Source organism: Myotis lucifugus, unplaced genomic scaffold (genome assembly GCF_000147115.1).
Source record: "Myotis lucifugus unplaced genomic scaffold, Myoluc2.0 scaffold_39, whole genome shotgun sequence".
In the NCBI taxonomy this organism is placed as follows: Eukaryota; Metazoa; Chordata; class Mammalia; order Chiroptera; family Vespertilionidae; genus Myotis; species Myotis lucifugus.
In genome coordinates this window covers 3,778,076-3,800,467 of record NW_005871087.1, presented here as the reverse complement: position 1 = coordinate 3,800,467, position 22,392 = coordinate 3,778,076, and the positions used below count along the sequence as shown (strand labels likewise).

At 38.7% G+C, this 22,392-nt stretch overlaps 1 protein-coding gene across 6 annotated transcripts in view; it reads left to right on the top strand.

Moving 5' to 3' along the window:
- The first annotated feature begins 3,559 nt into the window (after positions 1–3,559).
- CMC1 (C-X9-C motif containing 1) overlaps positions 3,560–22,392 on the top strand; it is a 60,973-nt gene continuing 42,140 nt past the window's right edge. For 3 of the 6 annotated variants that reach the window (XM_023752960.1, XM_023752959.1, XM_006087597.3), the window contains exons 1-2: positions 3,560–3,761; positions 22,069–22,158. In XM_023752960.1, the coding sequence (XP_023608728.1) occupies positions 3,743–3,761; positions 22,069–22,158 (109 nt within the window). In that variant the 5' untranslated portion in view covers positions 3,560–3,742. Of the gene's footprint in view, positions 3,762–3,785; positions 3,953–22,068; positions 22,159–22,392 lie in introns of those variants that run through there. The other 3 variants (XM_023752963.1, XM_023752962.1, XM_023752961.1) reach the window with 3 other exon arrangements.

Here is a 22,392-nt window from a genome sequence, read left to right as displayed (position 1 = left end):
AGAGTTAGAAGCAAGCAGGGGTTGGCTGATCATCTCAATATTTTAAAATAACCAACTGGATGTCAACATAGAGCAAAACTAAATGGTAGGTATGGTCAAGATAGACTTGATAAACAAATTAGATATTTGTACTTGCACATTACTTAGATATTAGACTAAGAAATCCATATAAATATATGTGTACTAATGTTTAGTCAACATACTACATACCTCACTTTGCCTTCATTTCATATCCTCTTCAGTGGATCAGCCATTATCCTTGCTTGCTTGTATTATTGCGGCTTCCTCCTAACTGATCTGTTTCAGTATTGCTCCCCAGTAGTGAGGATCAAGGTAGATCATGAGGCATGAATAGATGCACTGCCATGATATTCTCATTTGTCTGTATACATTTGTCTAGAAATGGAATCACCTATAAATTATTCTTAACTCCTTGTTCTAGTCTCCTAAGTTCAATGATAAAGTTTAGATTCTTCCTTTGCAATTACTTTTACATCCATCCTTTCTTTTTACATTTCTACATATCCCAGTTTAGGCTGTTTCCCAATCCTGCCTGAACTACTGCAATAGCTTCTTTACTGTCCTGCTTATCTCCTGGGTCTCTCCTCACCACCTAAATCTATCCTGCAGAAAATCTTTAGAAAACATCACTTTGACCACAATGCCATTTTTCTATCTGTTAACCTCCAACAGCTCCTGATTGTGTATAGCGACAAATGTCAACACTCCTCAGTCTAATGTTTAAGGCTTTGGGAATCTGGCCCCCTCTAACAGATTTCTATTGCATTTTCATCTATTCTAGTTTTCCAAATCTTCAAATGCATTAAAGTGTTTTCAGGCATTGCCCTCCCCATGCCTCCATGCAGCCCTGTGCTTTCCACCCCCATACTACTGTTCATATGGTTCCCCCTCTTACCTACCCCCTTTTCTGTGCCTTTTCTATCCTCTACGAACATCTCAAATCCCAGATGCTTTTGATCTTGTTTTACTCTTAGTGTGACATCCTCTTCTCTGCCTACCCATCTTTCAAGGCCAACTATAATTTCTACCACATCTTGAAATCTCTCCTAACCATCCTTGCAATTAATCCTTTGTGAAAGGCTACTGTGGGGCATTTAGGTGATAGATATTGTCTGAGCCCTAGGAATCATGGTTGATAAAACATACATAGCTCCTCATTTCCAGGGCAAGGTGTTCTCCTTCTTCTTCATGTGCCTATTGCAGTTAATGCCCAAAGAATTGTCTGTTAACAATGTGATATATTAGGAAATGAATTCTGTTTTGAATTGCCAATTAATTTCTATGATTTAACTTTTTAAGAAATGATTTATGTTTCCCAGTTAGATAGTAAAGACTTTGCCCCCAAATGATCTAGTTTGAGAGAGGGGTACACCATTACATACCAGGCAATGAGGTGCTACTTTTGCTAATGTTTCTTCATAGTGTGACATGGTTAGCAGTCCATTTTCTGGGACACACAAAACTCCTGATTTTACAAATAATATTACTTAGGATAAGAATAAAGTGGATAGTCTCCATTTAAATCTTTTTAAAAGTGAGTTGATTTTAATAAAAAACTAGAGGCCTAGTGCACAGGTCCCTCAGCCTGGCCTGCAGCTCTCCAACATCCCCCAAAGGGTACCGGATTGTAAGAGGGTGCAGGCCAGGCCGAGGGACCCCACCGGTACACAATCGGGGCTGAGGAGGGACTATGGGAGGTTGGCCAGTGGGGGAGGGACCACAGAAGGGTTCCAGGGCTCCAGGGCATGTCTGTCCCATGTTGTCCAGTCCCGATCAGCCAGACCCCAGCAGCAAGCTAACCTTCTGGTTGGAGCGTCTGCCCCCTGGTGGTCAGTTCGCGTCATAGTGACTGGTCGAAGGGTTGAACTAATGGTCGGACACTTAGGCCTTGAAAGATGGGTAGGCAGATGGGTAGGCTTTTATCATATAGGATATTAATAATGGTTATAACAAAATTATGGCAAATCCTATAGAAGTGGTCCTTCAATTACTAAAACAGTGATATATGATATCACATTTATTTCTCACAACAACCTTGCAAATTAGAAACTAAAGTCCAGAGAAACATTGGAACTTATTTAAGTCAGAAAGCTAATGGGTCGTGATGCAGGTTTAGGTGTTGGTACCTAGTTCTCTGACAAAAGCTCTCCAAGTTTCTCCTTTACCACGATGGTCTTTTGCATATAGGAAGATTTCGTGTAATTACTTAACTGTGTGTCTGACTTGTGCTTTTACACCCCACATCATCTCCTCAGAAAGTTTTACTTTCTAAATTAAGTCCTTCACCTCCAGAAATATAAAAGGGGAATCAGAATGAAAGTAGTGTGTTTCTAAGCACATTTATAACACATACAAGGAAAAGGAGCCGATTTCCTGCCTGGCCGAGTGAAACATTAATTCTTCACCTTGGCACCTCAACCCACAGCTGTGATAAGGACCGTTATGCCCAAATAGGCCCTTAAACGGAAGACCTGCTGAGCAGAGACCCACTTTCCCAGCCCTGCTCCAAGGCCGTCAGCTTTTCTGCCAACTGACCAGGCGGAAGCAGCAGCAGGGGAGGAGGGCCTGCAGGTAGGTGAGGAGGGGATCATTTTGAAAGCCCCAAATCCCTCGCAGGGAAGAAGCAGCTGCTCCTTCTTTCTCTAACATCTGTCCCCTCTGTCCCTGGCTGCACGGCACCCTTTGGAGGCTCGAGCCAGCTAAACGTGGGGATGACAAGTAAGCACTTCTGAAGGCCGGTTGGTGCGTGGAAATTAGCATAATTGTCACCAGGAAGTTTCTTCTGTTGGGAAGAGGGCAGTTGGGGTTCTTAAGGAGGATGGTTACCACTTTACTTCATTTTCCTCACAAAATATACAGCTTTAATGATCAAGAGTCGGGATTTGTACGGCCTGAGGATATTATTTCATTAAACAGAGGTACCCTTAGCGCCCAATTTAAAATTTTAACCTCCAGGGGAGCCACAGGCTACTGATTTGGGAAAGAAATAATAATACTGCACACGTTGTACTACCTTTATGGTATACTAAACTGTGCCTATCTCGCACGTGTGGCTTTTATCACAATTAACAGCGTGTTGCTTGCATCTCACTCCCCTGTCAACACGGTGCTCCTCGAGAATGGGGACCTTATTATTATTCAATTATTTTCCCCTCGTGTTCAAAACGCTGTTGTATAACCTGACAAGCATGAAATAGACATTTATAAATGAATGAACGTTAACCAAGAAAATATAAAGGAAGAGGATAATTTATTTGATTCTCCCAAAGCGGCAGTGGAGACTGGGGCCTGACCGTGTCCCTAAGGAAGGCGCAGTCCCAAAGGTCCACAGCTTCTGCTCCCGTCACCGCAGACCCAAGTCCGCCAGCGGGTGCTCCAGCTCCGCCCAAAGCCCGGAGGCGCGGGTCTGCGACGGCTCCGCCCCCAAGGCGCGCGCGGCCACGCCCCCTTCCCGGTCGCTCCCACCGCGACCTGCGTTCCACTCTGTACAAGTTAGGGGCGGGGCCAGGCGGGCGCAGGCGCAATGGGAGGCGGAAGTAGGGACTCGGGAAGAGGGAAAGGAACCTGCAGCGCTTCGCGAAGGGCAACGCGCACAACCTCCCGTCCTCCTCCTCCTCCTCCGGGAAGCTGGGGCGGCTGCACGTGCGGCCTGGCCCAGGCTCCTCCCCTCCCCGCCCCCTGCCCGGGCGTGGCCTCGCGGCTGCGTTCCTCCGTCGCCGAGATGGCGCTCGACCCGGCAGGTACGCGGGCGGGAAGCGGGGGTTGTTGCTGAAGCGTCGGCCTGGGTCTGTAACCGCAGGCCGGCGGGCTGGGGCCGCCCAGGAAAGCTGCTGCTCTGAGGTTGCCCCGCTTCCGCCGACGTCCCCGCCCGCCCAGCCGGCTGCTTGGAGTCTTTGGTCGGTCAGCCCGCGTTCCTTCCCTTCGGCTCCAGGTCGTCTTCTCGCTCCTCGTGGTTAGGGTTAGGTGAAGGCATTGGGTTCTGGTCTAGGCTCTAGTCCATTTGTGGCTTACAAACGTTTTCCTCCTCAACGCGACTGGGTTCTTCATTCTCTTTTTTCGCCCTTTTGAGACACAGTCTCCTTTCCATATCTGTAGCCTAACTTTAAAACATCAATACAAAGGATCTATCCCTGTGGGAAGAGGCAGTTTCTTTGGAAAGATTCACCAGAGTCATCATCAATGTTATCTTAACGTAAATGCTTCCACCCCACTCCCACTTACAACAGTAATTTCCGTTTCCCTCGAATTCCCGCCCTTACAGAAGCTGACCTGTGGTATATTTTAGGCTCTTTATGTAAGAATATAGTAAAGGCAACGTGATTTTTGGAGGAAATAGTGGTTGGTATAATTCATTACGTTCATTTTAAGGGCATGAAAACACAAGGCATTGGGAAGAGAAATGGATTCAAACCTTTGGAGATTCAGAAATGAAAAAAAGTCACTTTGATGGACCTCAAGGAGAAAGAAAAATACGTGTTGCGGACAATAGTTTTATTGACCACTTTATTTATCAAACAATGTATTCTCAATTATCCAACAATAGCGTGGTATGGTAGATACTATGATCTCCGTTTTACAGATTTGGAAACAGGCTGAGAGGATAAAAGAATTTGAAGCATAAAAGAACACATACTGATCATACCAATATTGGGCCAGGGGATTGGGTCAGACTTTATGAAGCAGCTAACAATTGATCTGGGCTTTGAAATATAGAATTTCTAGTGGTTGGGGTTGGTGAAGATGTGGCAGAAGAAGCAGATTTGAATCAGGAAAGTGCACCCTGTGATGTTTGGTTGCAGGGTGAACACTTTGATTTGGCTGGTGGGGGTAGGAGTGTCAGTGAGGAATGAGTATGGAAAGTTCAGATTGGAAAGCAGATGGAGGCCTATGCAGTTCTAGTATTTCCAAGCTGGAAGTGACATTCATAGTAATCTCATACAAATGAGAGAGACTCGGAGGTTAAAGGCTTTTGTATGCCTTTATTTTTGAATTTAGACAGGCAGGGAAATTTAGAAAAAAAATCTTCATACCTGCTGTCTACATTCTTACTGTCCAGAGCAATGGTTCTCAACCTTCTGGCTCTTTAAATACAGTTCCTCATGTTGTGACCCAACCATAAAATTATTTTCATTGCTACTTCATAACTGTAATGTTGCTACTGTTATGAATCGTAATGTAAATATCTGATATGCAGTATGGTCTTAGGCGACCCCTGTGAAAGGGTCGTTCGACCGCCAAAGGGGTCGCGACCCACAGGTTGAGAACCGCTGGTCCAGAGACTCAGCCCACTCCAATCTTGTGCCTTGTTCAAGGCCACGCAGCTAATTGCTGGTGGAGCCAAGTCTAGATAGAACTCAATTTTCTTTCCAGCCCAGTCTTGTAGATGGAGACCCTCCCCCATTTGAGTATTTATTGATTAAACAACTACTTGTTGAGTGCCCAATATATGTCATGTGTTGTCTAGGCCCTAGAAAACTGGTATATAGAACAAACAAAATCCCTGCTTCAAATAGAGCTTGTATTCTGGTGGTAGAAGGAACAAGACAACCACCACTTCCCCACCTTAGACACACACTTGTACGGACTGTGATAAACATTATGAAGAAGATAAGCAGTGTCCTGTGGTAGATGGTGAAGAGAGGGCTATTTTAGATAGTGGTCAATAAAGAACTCTATGAGGAAGTGTCAGTTGCCTTTACTACCCTGGCTGCGGGGACACGCATTGTAGAGGGGTGCTGAGTAGAGGCAGGGAGACCAACTAAGAGATGTTAGAAATTGGCAGGACCTGCTGTTGCTCTGAATAAGGGTGGTGAGGGAAAGGAAGGTATTAAGGATAATTCCTCAGGCTTTTTACTTTAACCACTGGGTGGATGGTAATGGTCAATTAATGACATGATCCCTGGAAACTTAGACCAAAGCGAGGATGGAAGCAAGATTGGCATGGAAAGTTAAGAAAGTGGAGTCAGCAAGAAGAAAGATCTTAGAAAAAAATTCTTTATCTGTTTAAGTTCCAGAATACAAATGTATTGAAGTCAGCTTTTTTAAAAAAACTTTATTTTTATTTGGTTCAGAAGTTGAAGCATAGGCTCACATTTTGGTATTTCCCTTGCTTTTTCACAGTCCACAATGGTATGTGCCCATACTGAGTAGATAGTTAGGCTAAATGAGGTTTATATAACGAATTTGTTTTCCTGTTGGCTTATATTACATTTTTTGAGATCATAAGTTTGATATTCACTTACCAGTAGCTTTTCAGTAACTGTAGAGTCCACTTTTCTCAAGAAACACTGAACCCAATAATGAAATGTAGGTGGCATATTTATTTTTATACATAGTTTTATTTAACCTGTTTTCCTTTATGTTAGCGTAGAGGTAAAAATAGCACTCTTTGTAAGTTTATCATCCATAATTGTGTTCATTATTTTCTCTTACTATCTGATTGCAGAGAGGAAAAGCTGGAGAGAGTCCAAAACACTCAGGAAAAGTGTCTGTAGAAAGACTTTACATTTGAGAAAAATACTAGTGCCTGGGTTGTCCCAGATACTCAGATTTTAATTTGCCCAAGCCTCTGGCATTTAAAAATATTCCGTAGACAATATAATATGCAGAGTAGAGGAGAACCATTGTTTTGAACTCTCCCCGTTTTATTGACTAGTCTTTTGGATTTGTTTTTTTTTATCAGTCTTATCTTCTGATTCCCAGAAGAAATTCTCTGCATCTTTAGCCATAAATTGGACCTGTGATTGCATAGTAATAATTGAGAAATATACAGTATAACTTATTCTGTACTAGGACTTAAACATAGTAAATCTTATTCCAAGTTATAGCTTCTTTACCAAATTATAACCCTTTCTACAAATATTGTATATTTTAAAAAATCTAGTCAAATGTAGGTGATTGAAAATTTAAAAGGTGGTTTATTTTGAATGTATAACTCATGATAATCTCTAGAAACAATATTAAAAGTGGTGCTTGTTAAAGTAGAATTTTCAAAAAGATAAAGTTATTACTCATGCAAATACAAAATGAATACGTGTTGAAGATTTTCTTCAACTTGTTAATTAGTGAGGGAACCAATAAAATGTAAAAAACAGTTCAAAAAATATTTGAGAAGTTAGATACATAGACAATTTCATAGATTGCTGGCTTAGATGAAAACTGGTTTATTTAAAACAGGATCATAAACTATAATCCTTTGGGGCTTTCTCTTCCACTGGTCAAAAATTATTTCTATCTCTGTTTGACATCTAGAAGTTAAACTGCCCCTTAACAAGTTGTAAAAAACCTCAGTAATGGAAAGTCAAGCCCAGTGCTAGTCCTGAAAGACCATCCTGTTAGGCCTTTGCTATTTTCAGATTCCCGATAAATATTCTAGCATGATTATATACCAGGATGACAACTCACAGGAATCCGCCTGGTAATTTTGATTTCTGACTTTCTTTAATAACTAGAAGAGACTCCTTCTCCCTTTTCCTACCACCTCTCCTTTAGGGTAAGAAGTTTCCCTTCCCCCTTCAGTTAATGTGGATTTATTTTCTACTTTTGCACAGTAGGGCAGTGGCAGCATGAGAAGTTTCCTTAAATCAATGTGTGTGTGTGTGTGTGTGTGTGTCCCCGTGTTCTCATCTGTGTGTCCGTCCCTGTCCTTCCATTGGTGTTTTAACCCAGAAATCTAATCAGGGGAGGAGGATGGGACAGTGATAGCGCTCAGGGGGTAGACATGGGATCAGAGATTTTATGACATTGTATTAGTAGATGTTTAACATATATGTATCTTGAGAAGATGTCATTCTGGAGGCTTTTGGAGTCTGGATTGCAGGAGTTCTTTCAGTGGTTCCAATGGGGATGTGGGTAGATTAGCATTACGGGTACAGCACTTATATTTACTGGAAATTTAAATTTTTTGAGTTAGACATCTAAACAGATTTGAAGATTTTTTTTGAGCATTATGTGATTAATATGTTACATCATTGATTAGAAAAATTTTGATTTTATTATTGCTGCTATCCACAGGATTTTCTTAGACATACATTGTATTCGTAAAACTAAAAATCTGGTTAACTTCTACATTTTGTAAATTTCTAAACTCAAAGTATGTTTGTACTAGAAAATACATTGTTTTTCTCACTAGATTAATTTAACAACCTCTAAGCAGCTGTTCTCAACCTGTGGGTCGCAACCCCTGAAAATCCTGCATATGAGATATTTACATTACAATTCATAACAGTAGCAAAATTACAGTTATGAAGTAGCAACAAAAATAATTTTATGGTTGGGGGTCACCACAACATGAGGAACTATATTAAAGGGTTGCGGCATTAGGAAGGTTGAGAACCACTGCATGGGTTGTTCACTGAAAGTTGAAAAACATTAGCTTATGCAAAAAGTACAAGAAAGAGTTGATATCAAAGAGAAGTGTGCCGTGGCATTGGAGGGGTTGTCAATTATGGTATCTCCTGTAAACCATTTTAAGGAGTTTGAATTTTATTCTAAGAACAGTGGGAAGACATTGCAAGTTTTTAGGTAAGGGGTGACATGTAGAACTTTCTTCTTTTTGTGTTGATTGACTTTTGATTAGATAGAGGTTATGCATTCTCAGCAAATACTGCCTAAGTGGTGTGTTTTTCTCAGGGTATCATATCTGGAGAAACATGATGTGTCTCTGTCTCTCAAAGGTGGTATGAATTTTGATCATGTAATCAAGGTCTCGTCCCCCTTTTTTTGCTATGTTTTTCCTCTCTTGCAATTAATAAGTAATCTGTGGGGATATTGTTTAAGACCATGCAAATGTTTGTTCCTCATCAATGATTCAGCATCCATTGATGATTTTTGCCTTATTTAGTCTTTTCCATGATGATGCAATATAATCATTTTCTATCTCCAGTGTTTTCTCCATGTTTATTAGATATTTGGTGACATTTTACTGTTAGCAAGAACTCTCTTTAGTTTTTGTTTATTTATAGATTTATTTTTGGTATGGATTTATGAATTCCTGTGTTCTCAATAGTTTATAATTTGTTACTGTATGTAATTATTTTGGTGCTCACATTTTCCCATTGAGAGTTCCTTCAAACTAGCTTCTGGGTCCTTGTGATATGCTCCCATTATTATTACTATTATTATTTGAGCATTTTTGAGCATCTTTTTTTTCTCATACAAGATGTCCCTGACTCAGCTTGCACCTACCCTGGCTTGGCCCATCCAGGGCTAGTCATTTCTCTGACAAGCCCTGGTTCATTTTATTTGGGCACTAGAGGCCCGGTGCACAAATTCGTGCACATTGAAAGGAAATTAATTACAAGAAATATTTTCGAGGCCGGGGAGGGACCACGGGAGGGCTCCAGTGCATGTCCAGACCTTCTGGCCCAGTCCCCATGAGACCATGGGAGGTTGGCCAGCCAGTGAGGGACCGCGGGAGAGCTCCAAGGTGTGTCCGGCCCGTCTCACCCAGTCCCGATTGGCCAGACCCCAGCAGCAAGCTAACCTACCAGTCAGAGCGTCGGCCCCCTGGTGGTCAGTGTGTGTCATAGTGATCGGTCGGACACTTAGCATATTAGGCTTTTATTTATGTAGATATTAGAGAACAAGATCAGGATGCCAGGTCTGGGTACCACTTGGATACCACATGCAGGTGATTTATTAGTGGAGTGCTCTGAGGAAAAATCATGTGAGTGAGTGAGGGGAACAGGAGAGGGAAGGAGGGAGGAAGCTGAGCAAGATGTGATTTTAGGGAAAGCCAGCCTGTCTCAGCCTAAACTGCTTTGGTGCACAACAAAGGCCAAGGTTTGTCCTGCTTTGGAGGCAAGGGAGCAGGGTTTTGTGCCATCTGTCAGTCCTTGTCTACAGCAGGAAGGTGGGAGAGGGGGCAGCATCGGGATAAACTACACAGTGGTACCATGTGCAAGGGCAGTCCTGAGAAGGGTGCAGAATGCTTCTACACTCTCTCCTACAGGAGGGATACCAGCTCTACCCTAAAACTAATTTATCTGAATCTATTAGGAACTGTACCTTACATTGGGTAGTGAGAGTTTGGATAGTGATAGGTCAGGTAGGAAGCGGTACTTGCACAAATACATACATTCACACAAGTGGGTGTATAGCATCCCGGTGTAAAATATGGTGGGGTTGTGGTAAAACAGTTTGAAGATGGCCCTGGCTGGTGTGGCTCAGTTGGTTGGAGCTTTGTCCTGTGCACCAAAAGGTGGCTGGTTCTATTTCTGGTTAGAGCACATACCCAGGTTGCAGGTTCTATCCCAGGTCAGGGCACAGACAGGAGGCAACCAGTGGATATTTCTCGCTCATATTTATGTTTCTCTCTGTCCAAAAAAGTTTGAATATCACTAACACTGGCTTAAGGTAAACTTAACATGCCAAATTGTGCTTTGTTATTTTGCCTCTAGGCAATTTGACATGCTGTTTTTGCTTTGTGAAATTTTCCTTCTCTTCTCCATCCCCAAATCTGCCTAATTCTTGTTCATTTTTCATACCTCATTTTATAATCAGTTTCATGGGAAGCTTTTTCTGATTGTCACTACCCCCAATATTTCAAAAAAACAATAACTTGGAATTTAGAAAAAACACACCAAGATACCAAATAACCTGGGCATAGAGTTTCTTTCATTCTAGATGTAGAGATTTTATTTGTTTGTTTTTCTTGAGAAATAAAATGAAAACTATAGATGGGATGTGTCTATATAAAATGATTTGAGATGAAGAAAATCATGATGGGAAAATGGGAATTTTCTACCTGTAAATATTTTTCATATGATTTCACTTTAACTATATCTATTAAGACTAGGTGATTAGAAAGCATAGGCCAGTTAATTACACCTACACAGTAAGAGATCCCTCTCCCCTCCAACCCCAAGGAATCACTGCACTCTTATGGAAACAGCACCCAATTAAATTTGGGAGGTAGTAGGACTGACTTATTGTTTCAGACTTTGCCATTAACCTCAGGCCCTTATTCTAAATGATGTAATCTCAGGTTTGAAGATGAGGGGTAGGAAGAGTGAGATAGATAACTGCTCAGGCTACTTCACCCCTTAAACTTTTATGATTGTAAATACTTAGAATTGGTCTCAGGATTCTTGACTCAGCACAGAAATTTCACCACAGGAAACAGTAACTTCAAGTTGATGTTTCATTTACTGAATTACTATTGCTATTTTTGTACAGGGGTGTTAGTAGCATGCATATTTGTAGAAATCTCTAGGTTTATAGACATCAGATATCCAAGAAATATTATTACCTTATACCTGATACAAGTGGACCAAACAAAACTGTGCCCAAATAAGAATGTTGATTCCCAAATTAACCTTCACCATCGCCAATTATACTTTTACATTTTTAAATAAAGAGATTGAAGGAAAAGAAAATTTAAGAATGTGGTATTTACTACCCCTCATTGTTTTTCTCTAAAAAAACTGTTACTGGGAGGTTTTTAGAGCTCAAAAGATAGGTTAACAAAACATTAACTAGGCATGGTTAATTGAAACATATCATTTTAAATGATTATGCTGCAGAATAAGAAACCTTGCTTATCTTACTCATCATTTTATATACAAACCTTAGGATGTTGATTGGTACATAGTAATTAATAAATACTTGATAACAATGAATATCTGTAATTATCAAATATTGAAACTCTTTTAAATATGTCATAGTTACCATAGGCTAGAAGTTAGAGGAAGTCATAGAGATGAATTAGACATGGCCTCTTAACTCATTAAACTTAAGTTTCATGCAGTGGTTATAAATCTAGCCTCATATTAGAATTATTTGGGAAGCATTTAAAAAATACCAGTGCCTGCGTTTTACCCCAGCATTTCTGATTTAATTTGTCTGTGGTAGGGTATAGGCATCAGAATTTTTTAAAGCCCCTCTGGTTGTTAGATGCAGCCAGAATTGAGAACTCTGGTACCAGAATCTGTCTTAGTCTGCTTCGGCTGCCATAACAATATACCATAGACTGGGTACCTTAAACAACAGAAATTTCTTTTCATAGTTTGGGAGGCTGGAAAGTCCAAGATTAAGGTGCTGACCAATTTTGTTGCTGGGTCTTCCCCTTTTTGTAAGGCCTCATATCAAATTAGGGCCCTACCTATATGACCTCATTTAACATTAACCTCCTAAAAACCCTATGTCCAAATACAGTCATATTGAAGTTTAGGGCTTCAACACAGTTCAGTCCATAGCATTCAGGAGAAGATTTTGCAGATAGTGTGATGTATGATACATTGTCAATCCAGATGTGACTAGAACCAGTAGTTTTGGTGACCACACAATCTCAGGTTTAGAGGAAGGAGAAGTCACTTTCAGGTGCTGGGATGAGGGAGAACTTTGGGATGGAAAAGTAAGTATTGGCTTTGATTTTAAATAAGTAAACTTTGATAAGAAAATAAGAGGTAGAAGATAGAAAATAAAGACAGATGATAGAGCTGGAGTTTAACTTCACCAATTATTTGCTAGATCATGTTGCAAGATTGCTTTGAGCTTTATGAACCTCAGCTTCTTCATAATACCTGCTCGTGCATGTGATGATTGTAAAACAGTTCCTTCTACATCCCCCTCCTTTCTTTATTCTGCAAATATTTATTGTGCTTCTTCTGTGTACTATGTAAATGTAAGCTGATTTTTTTAGGTGAGGAGGATAACATAATCACTGGGATGGCAGAATGAAGATTTAAATTGTAGAAATGTTAAATTGGAATCGCAATGCTGGTGGGACATGGAAATTACCAATATATGCTCGAAAATGTGGGTAGACTAGATTTGGAGCTAGAGACAAGCACTGAGAACTCAGCATAATAAACACAAACTTTAAAGATAGAATCTTGTGGGATTGCCACAAAAGGAAGAGGAGCAGATCTTGGAAGTGTTTACACTTTTTCTGGTATTACTGCCATTGTTCAGAATATTTTTGAAACTCCTTTAAAATTTGCTTTAGCAACTATAGTACATTCACCTTAATGTCCTCCTTTTGTCAAATGTTTGTTCAGAAGGTGAACTTGAATTTGAGCCAAGGTTAGCCAAAATCAGTCTGGGGAAGGTGGTAGAGGCTCATCCTGGGAAATGTTACTCCCCTATAAAGTTATATTATGGAACTGGTTTTCATTTTAACTCAGACTGGCTCTGAAGGCCATGCCAAGAAAGGTTGAGTCTTTGAAGTAAGTGAATAACTTAATAGAAAAATAATTTCCCCATTCTGTTATCAAAGTAGTACAAAATTTAGTGAAATATTGTAAGATGAAGAAGAAGAACCAGTAGAGATAGGATAGCCAGAGGCATTGAGGAACATTCATAGTTTTGAGATTAGTCTACCATGTACTAGATGTACATTAGAGAAAAAATAACCAGGCTATTATTGCTGAGAAGGCATAGGCATGCTATCCTTTACTGCTTTCTCAGATATTTACTTGTCTCCCATAACACTGCTGATTTTCTATTAGATATCAATGGGAAACTCTGCTTGTAGGAAAAGATAGTTTTGAAGTTTTATCAAATAAATAAATGTGAAACCCTTTTTTTTTGAAGAAATTACAGCCTCAATGGAGATTGCAGCATGTTTCTAAAATTGGCATGACTTTTGCATAAGTTGATTTCCTGCTTTGGTATAATTTTAGATTTGTTGTCTCTTTCTGGCCTCATCTTGGTTAAAGTAATGTGGGTGGAAGAGGAAGTTTTCATACCTAGCAATCTGCAAAATCTGAGGTCCAAGAAATAGATGCTTTTGGGAAATGGGCACATCTAGTGTGAACTATGTGTTTATTAACAGTGAAAGCTGGTAGGACAAAGAAGTTCAAATGAAGTTTATGATTGTGGGACACATGTGGTATCTGAGCCAAAGGCTGAGCAGAAATAAGCACATCTACTTCATTGATCTGCTTTTCATATTTTGTAAGAGTTTGAACTTATAAAAAAATTAGATTCTTACTCATTAATTCTTTGAAGATGTTTTTCAGCCGACAAATCATTCCTCTTGCTTTTTTTTTTTAAAAAAGAATGATTTTCTTCATGGTATGAATCAGAGAATCAGATTTCCATTTAACTTGATTTTCTGATAAAAAAAATTGAGAAGTATGCAGTTGTGAATTTTGCTTGTTCAAAATTCTTCTGAAACAAACAGTTCTATCATCTAAGGCAGTGGTTCTCAACCTTGGCTGCACATTAGAATCACCTGGGAATCTTTTTAAAATCCTGATTTCTGGGCCTCATCCTCCGGAAATTCTGTTTCTTTGTTACTAATGTTGTGGCCCCACCCCATAACAAAGAAACAGAATTTCCGGAGGATGAGGCCCAGAAATCAGGATTTTAAAAAGATTCCCAGGTGATTCTAATGTGCAGCCAAGGTTGAGAACCACTGATCTAAGGGTTTCCATGCTTCAGCATAACTGGAAGCTCTCATAACCTTGTTCGCTAAAATCCCTTAAACTGGCCACCATCTCAGGTGTGTAATAGTGCTGTTGAAGAAGATGTGGGACCTGTCTTCCATGATCTTGACATTGCCATTTTATCAGATGCTTGGGTTATTTTACCTCTGTGAGCATCCACTTCATCTGCAAAATGGAATCAAAATACTTAACTGAAAGGGCTGTTATGAAGACTATGGGCCATTCATTGCCCTCATCTTGAGATTTCATAGACAGGAAGGCTGGAATATTGGGGGTGGGGGTGTAATCTCTCTTACTGCTGATTTTGTGTGTGTGTGTGTGTGTGTGTGTGTGTGTGAATTCAAGTATCATTTAAAGGAAAGAAGGTAAATGGAACACTTACTGTCTTAATTTTCCCTAAGGATCTCTGCCCACCCCACCCCCTTCCTCATTTTATTACTGTCATAATAGCAAGAAGGTATGAAGGTGCTGACAAGAACATGAAAATCTCCTCAGAAGCATACATATCTTTGTCCTTTTAAGAATTGGAATCTAGCTTCCTGGTGAGAAGGTAGCGATTGAGAGTTCTGGCCTTGTACTATACATGATACCATCTGCCTGGGGCTCTTCAATCTGAGACTGTTGGTATGAAATAAAAAAGAGGACTGAAAGATCTCAGTGCTACTGAGAAGACTTGTAAATTTACTACACTTTTTTTCTTTCGAGTAAACAGTAGCATAGAAATGTCTTCAGGAGCAAGTAAATGGAACTAGGAAGTTAAAATTTTAAAAAGTGACAATATCTAAATAATCAAATTAGCTAAATGAAAATAGTTTTACTTATTGAAAAGGCACACCTTGCCCTTCAGGTATTAATTCTTCCCAGTAAAAGATTCTGTAATATTCTGATTTGCCTCACTGTTATCTTTGTGGATTCACAAGCAAGTACTGTTGTCAGTAGCCTTGTAATCTAGTGCTGCCATATTTGCAGGGACACGTGAGCCCCAAAGCAAAATCTGAGCTAACAAGTTCAGCCAGTGGAAAAGGTGAAAATTGACTTTCAGGTGATGATAGAATGTTGAGAAGTTAGAGCTTTGGAAATTTTTCCTGGTGGCATTATTCTGATTCTTTATCTCAGTATAAATTCATGTGACTATATAGTAGCAAACTCAATATTTGATTTTTCTTTTTTGCAGGCTCTTGTACAAATGGATAACATATGTATCACATTGACATTGAGGGAATCACTGTAATTTTATGAGTAAAAGTGCTATATCTATAATATTTGTAGGATGGAAGATAGTTCTGAAATATGTATAAAATCATAATTAATGGTTGATATGCTACCAAATTCTTTAGCAGAATTTACTTATATATTTCAAAGTGTGTTATTTCCGATTTAATGCCCAAATTAAGACATCCTTCGAAGTGTACCTTTCTCAACTGGCATAGATAACCAATGTTCTAATTTTTATCACCATAGATTAATTCTGCAGGTTCTTGTATCCTGTAGTAATGTAGTCTTGGGTCTGGCTTCTTTTTCCTCAACAAAATTTTAAAGATTCACTCTTGTTGAGTGTATCAGTACTTAATTTTTTGGTATTGCTAAGTAGTATTCAATTGGGCAATTAGGTTGTTTCTAATTTTTAAACAGACTTGTACAGATTGTTTTCTGGCCATATATTTTCATTTATCTTCGGTAAATGAATACCTAGCAGTGGAAAATAGGTTGGGTGTATATTTAACTTCATAACTTAACAAGCAGTTTTCCAAAGAAGTTTATCAATTCACACTCCCACCAGCAATAGTTTACGAAAGTTCCAGTTTCTCCACATTTTCCCTAACATTTGGTTCTCGGTGTTTTTAATTTTAGTCATTCTGGTGGGTGTAAATGATATCATGGGTTTCATTTGCATTTTCTTAATGACTAATGATTTTAAACATCTTTTCATGTACGTATTTACAAGTTGTATATCTTCTTTTTGAAGTGTCCATTAAAGCCTTTGCCCCTATTTTTTATTGGGTTGTTTGTATATTTATTATTAATATGCAGGTGTTCTTTATACAGTGCGTCCCAAGAAATGTATACACACTTTGAATAATTATAAAGGCAGTGTTTATTAAAATACATTTCATTTTCAAAATGCAATAGAAAAACATGCAATAGAATCTACAGATGTAGTGTGTATACATTTTCGAGCGGACACCTTGTATATTTGATTCAATTTGTCACATATATATGGATAATGAACACTTTCTTCTGATCATGGCTTGCTGTTTAATAGTTTTAATTTATGAACCATGGCAAATTAATTTTTGTGGGTTCTATGAAGTTGGGGGTCAGAGGGTTCAGATCGATTTTTTTTTCATGTTTATCCAGGTCTTTGTTGACAATACTTTTATTTTTTCATTGACTAGTATTAGTGCATTGGTCATATTAAATTGGCTATATATACACGTAGAAGTAGTTTTGGATTCTATTTTGTTAATCTATTTGCTTATCCTAATTACATCACTATTCCACTACTGTGATTGCTGTAGCTTTTAATACAACTTTCTCATCAGGTAGTGGAAGTCATCCAAATGTGTTCTTTTATTTTAATGTTGTTTTGGTTATCCTAGGTCCTATGCTTTTCCTTATACATTTTAAAACTCTTTTTTATAACTTAATTTTGACATAATTTAAACAAATCATGCTGCAAATTATTGCAATTTCAGTGTCTGTATTCTCCAGCTTTCCTTAATGATACTATCTTAAATAATCATAGTACATGTCTTCAGTGAGCATGATACTGCTTTTAATGGAGCAAAGATTGAAAATCATTATACATTAAAAATCACTTTTTAATGTATAAAAGCACTATTATACATACAGTATATGAACAGATATACAGTGTATCTGTGATAGTAACATTTCAGGGGGGATTAGGAAATAATGTCTGAAAAAGCTCCTTTAGGGGCAAAATGGTGAAAGGGTTGGGACATACTGCTATAATTCAGTGTAACTAAGGAAACCAGGAACTGACATTAATATACTGTTAACTCAGGTACATATCTGAGTTGAATTTTACCACTTTTAAAAAAATAAATGTTTTTATTGATTTTAGAGAGAAGGGAAGGGAGAGGGACAGAGTGATAGAAACATCAATGAGAGAGAAACATTGATAGGCTGATTCCTGCAGGCCCCCTACTGGGAATAGAGCCTGTAACCTGGGAATGTGCCCTGACTGGAATCCAACTGGTGACCTCTTGATTCATGTGTCGATCCTCAACCATCAAATTTTACCACTCTTTATGTGTACTTGTGTGCATGTGTGTGTGTGTGTGTTTGTGTAGTTATATGACATTTTATTACATGTGAAGATTCAAGTAACCATGATCACAGTCAGCATACAGAACTGTTATATCATTACAAAGGAAATCCTTCATGTTGCCAGTAAGTCATAAGTTATACTACTTCCTCAACTCTTATCTACTGGTAACCAGGGATTTGTTCCCATCACTAATTTTGTCACTTTAAGAATCTTTGCTCTAGCCAGTTTGGCTCAGTGGATAGAAAAGTGATGGCGAACCTTTTGAGCTCTGCGTGTCAGCATTTTGAAAAACCCTAACTTAACTCTGGTGCCGTGTCACATATAGAAATTTTTTGATATTTGCAACCATAGTAAAACAAAGATTTATATTTTGATACTTATTTTATATATTTAAATGCCATTTAACAAAGAAAAATCAACCAAAAAAATGAGTTCGCATGTCACCTCTGACACGCATGTCATAGGTTCGCCATCACTGGGATAGAGTGTTGGCCTGTGGACTGAAGGGTCCCAGGTTCGATTCTGGTCAAGGGCACATGCCCAGGTTATGGGCTCGATCCCTAGCGGGGGCCATGCAGGAGGCAGCCGATCAATGATTCTCTCTCTTCATTGATGTTTCTATATCTCTCCCTCTGTAAAATCAATAAAAATATATATATTTTAAAAAGAATTAGTACCAAAAAAAAAGAATCTTATGTAAGTGAAATCATAGAATAAATAACTTTTTAGATTATCTTCTTTTCATTCAGCATTACACCCTTGAGGTCCATCCAAGTTTCTGCTGTTATATACCAGTAGTTTCATTCTTTTTTATTGAGTGTAATATTCCATTTTCTGGATGAAACATTGTTGATCCATTCAGCAGTTGAGGGACTTTTGGATTATTTTCATGTTTTGCCTGTTACAAATAAACTGCAATGAACATTTATATACAGGTTTTAGTGTGAACTTAAGTTTTTATTTCTTTAGGATAAATCCTGAGGAGTATGTTTGCTGGGTCATTTGGTAAGGTGTATGGTAAATTCTTTCACGTTTATTGAGATTTGTTTCATAGTTCACCCCACTTAGTGGAGTATTTATAAATGTTAGGTCGTTAGTTGATGATGTTGTTCAAATACTTTACAGTTTCAATATGTAAATTAAATGTCTGTTTTTCTAATCTGCTTTATATATTTTGCATTCGCACATCATGGATTCATTTTTATTTTATCAGAGTATATTCTCTGTTACTTCTTGTGGCAGATTTTATTTTGCAAAAGAAAGTCACGACATTATCTTCCATCCCTCATGCTCTCTGTGATGTGGTCTTGCCACAAAGAATGGAGTCTTAATTCCCCCCACTTGAGTATATAGGCTACCCTTAGTGATTTGAAATCAATATAATGTAGCTAGAAAGATGCTGCATGGCTTCCATGACATGGTCAGAAAAGGCCATACTGCTTTTTCTGGGTTATCTTGGAAGACTTACCCTCTAGCCATTTCTTTGCAGATTGCCCCTCTCATAACTTACCTGCCCTGTGTGAGAAGCCAAACCAAATGGAGTGGCCATGCATAGGTGCTCTGACTTACAGTCCTCAATGAGCCTGTCCTTCAGCCATTCCTTCAGCCCAGTTGTCACATACATACTGAAGAAAGAAGGCATCTTGGAAGTAAATCCTATAGCCCAGGGGTGGGCAACCTCTGGCACGCGTGCCAAACATGGCATGCCAGTAACTTTTGCTGGCACGCGAAACCCTCTCTTATAATCTTCCATTTACAATTTTTTTCTTAATATCGACTTTTTTATTTTTCAGATAAATTCAGTGTGGGTGCATCTTAGATAAATAAATAATTTTACATAACAAGTTATCTTACAGACCATAGACATGGATTGACGAGAGAGGGGAAGAGCAATTTCTATGCCTCTGCCTTAACTCTCCCTGCCTTCCTAGATCCGACCAGTGTTTTGGTTTCAGCCTCAGACGCAACGGGTTTTCGTTGACAAGACAACTGCCTCACCTACTTATTCAAAAATTCACTCTATAAAAATGAAACCTCTCTCGCTTTGCCCACCGGTACTAACGAAAGGGGAATAAATTTCTATGTTTCTCTGTTCCTCAAAAGTCCCACTGATGATATCAAACGGAGTCATAAAGTTTTCTGTCGGACTATCAGTGTACATGTATACATTAAAAAATAAATGTATTTTTCATCATCATATACTGTGTTTCTGTCACTCGAATGAATTTTATTATTTCTTCAAGGTTCTTCACATACATACACATTAAGAGATATCAAGTAGGCGTAACATGTTCTCAAAAAATTAGGGTTGGCACGCAGAAGAATTTTGAGTCAGAGATTTTGCTGGTTTTGGCACGCACTCACAAAAAGGTTGCCCACCCCTGCTCTAGCCCCAGCTTCTGCAGCTATTGAAATCAACACCTGTCATTTGAGTCTACTGAGATGAGGCCTCAGACACTGTGAAGCAGAGAAGAGTCTATTCTGCTTTGCCTTTCTGAATTCCTGACCTTTTGGATCCCTATGCAGCGTTTTACATCACTGAGTTCGATTCGTGGCTTGTCACACAGCAGTAGGGATACATTCTTTTTCAGTAGAGTTTGAAGGAGGTAAACTTCAGACTCTACACATCTGAAAATATCTTTAACTTCACTCTTAATTGGCTCTACAATTCTTGGATGTAAAGTAATCTCTCTTAGAACTTTGAAGTTACTTCTCCATTATTGCATCCAGGTCTTGCCAGGGAAACATGATGTAATCTGATTCTCATTCCTTTGTGTGGGAAATGTATTTTCCCTTTTGAAGCTTTCAGGATTTTTGAGTTTCAGAGATTTCATCTAAGTGCGTGTAAGTAATCTACAGTCCATTTCTGTCCGAGGACTCATGTCTTTTAATTTGTTTCAGTATATTTATCATACGAATTTTAAAATAGGATTTTCCTTACGCTTTGAACTCTCTTACGAGTTGGTTACTTCTTGATTAATTACAGTGTGTTGTCCTTCATCAAATTAAGGTGATTCTTGGCTGTTTTGTTTTTGTTTGCTTTTTGATATGCCCCGTCACCCTCTCTAAGCTACCTGCATTTAGAGATTGTTGGTGACCACATATTACCAGGAAGAGTTTAGGGTTATCTGGTCTTCCTAGGGGGTATTAGATACTGGGAAACTTGCTGATGAACTTTTGGGGATAATTACCCGTTACTTACTTCTTTTATTCATGGTCTGAAAGCAGTAGCAGATGTGACTCACTTGGCTCCTACTCATGTATTTCAACCAATAAAACTTTAGTTTCCTCAGTGGAAGTCTTTTGCTCCCCATTTTTGCTGCTTCTGAGCATGGAGCAACACCCACTTGTCATAGCAGTTTTTTCCTGGGGAAAACTGTGGGGAAACACTACTTCCTGGAATCTGAACTCATCTGCCTTTTGTCGTTTAGAGATTCTTGATCATTCTAGTTCCCTGAGGACACTTTCCATTTGTTTTTATTTATTTATTTTCTTCTTTTCTTAATCCTTACCCGAGTACATGATTTTATTGAATTTTAGAAAGAGAGGAAGGGGGACAGAGAGATAAACATGGAAGTGAAAGAAATATCTATCAGTTGCCTCCTCAATAGGCCCCGACCCAGGATCAAACCTGCAATCCAGGCATGTGCCCTGACCGGGAATCAAACCGGCAACCATTCAGTGTATGAACAATGCTCCAGCCAACCGAAACACCTGGCCAGGGCACTTCCCATTTGTTTTTCAGGACTCTAGGAATTTAAGGAGCAGGTGGGACTCTGCGCAGTCTACCACTTTAGTCTAATTGTGGAAGTTGTGTTTAAAATGCACAGAAATCTCACAGGCTTTTTGCTTTTTTTTTTTTTTATGCACATAATAGTTCCACTTTTTCTTCTGCCAGTTCTGGCTTTCTTAAACCACTCTTATTACTAAATACATTATTCGTGTGTCTCTTAATCTTGGATCTCACTACCGATAAACATCATCATCATCTATCCTTGGATCTTAGTATTGATAAAACTCCTCTTGTGGATTATATTAATAAGAAAAATTCTGATATTTTAGTCTATGACTTAGTTTTGTCAAGATTACATGAAATATGTTATAAGTGCTACAATATAGTTTGCGGAAATTTTAGAAAGATGTTGCCTATGTCTTAAATTTTTTTCTGCTGTATATAAAAATTATTTGGAATGATTTTTAGTGACTGAAATAATCACAATTTTATGAAGTTATAAAACAGTTTTTAACATATTTGCATAGGCTTTTATTTAAGTAAACCACAGTGCTTATTTCCCCCCCCCCCAAACAGGTGATTTACTTGAGACTTTCCTATATTAAAGAAATATCTCCTTTTTTTTTCAGAGCAGCATCTCAGACATGTTGAAAAAGATGTTTTGATCCCTAAAATAATGAGAGAAAAGGCCCGAGAGAGATGTTCTGAACAAGTTCAAGGTAATATTCAAATATTCATATAAAGATCAAATACATTTTTTATAATATGATCTGAATTTAATCCTTAGCCTTAGAGTCAAGTAGTCAATGAATTAATATGTATGAATTGTTTCTCACCTTTCACTGAGATACCAGGGTTTCAGCTTTTGGAACTTCCAGATAATATTGAATTCATTTACAATTTAAAAATATTCCCTCAACTTATTAGTAAAAAACGCTTTTTCCCTCCCAGAA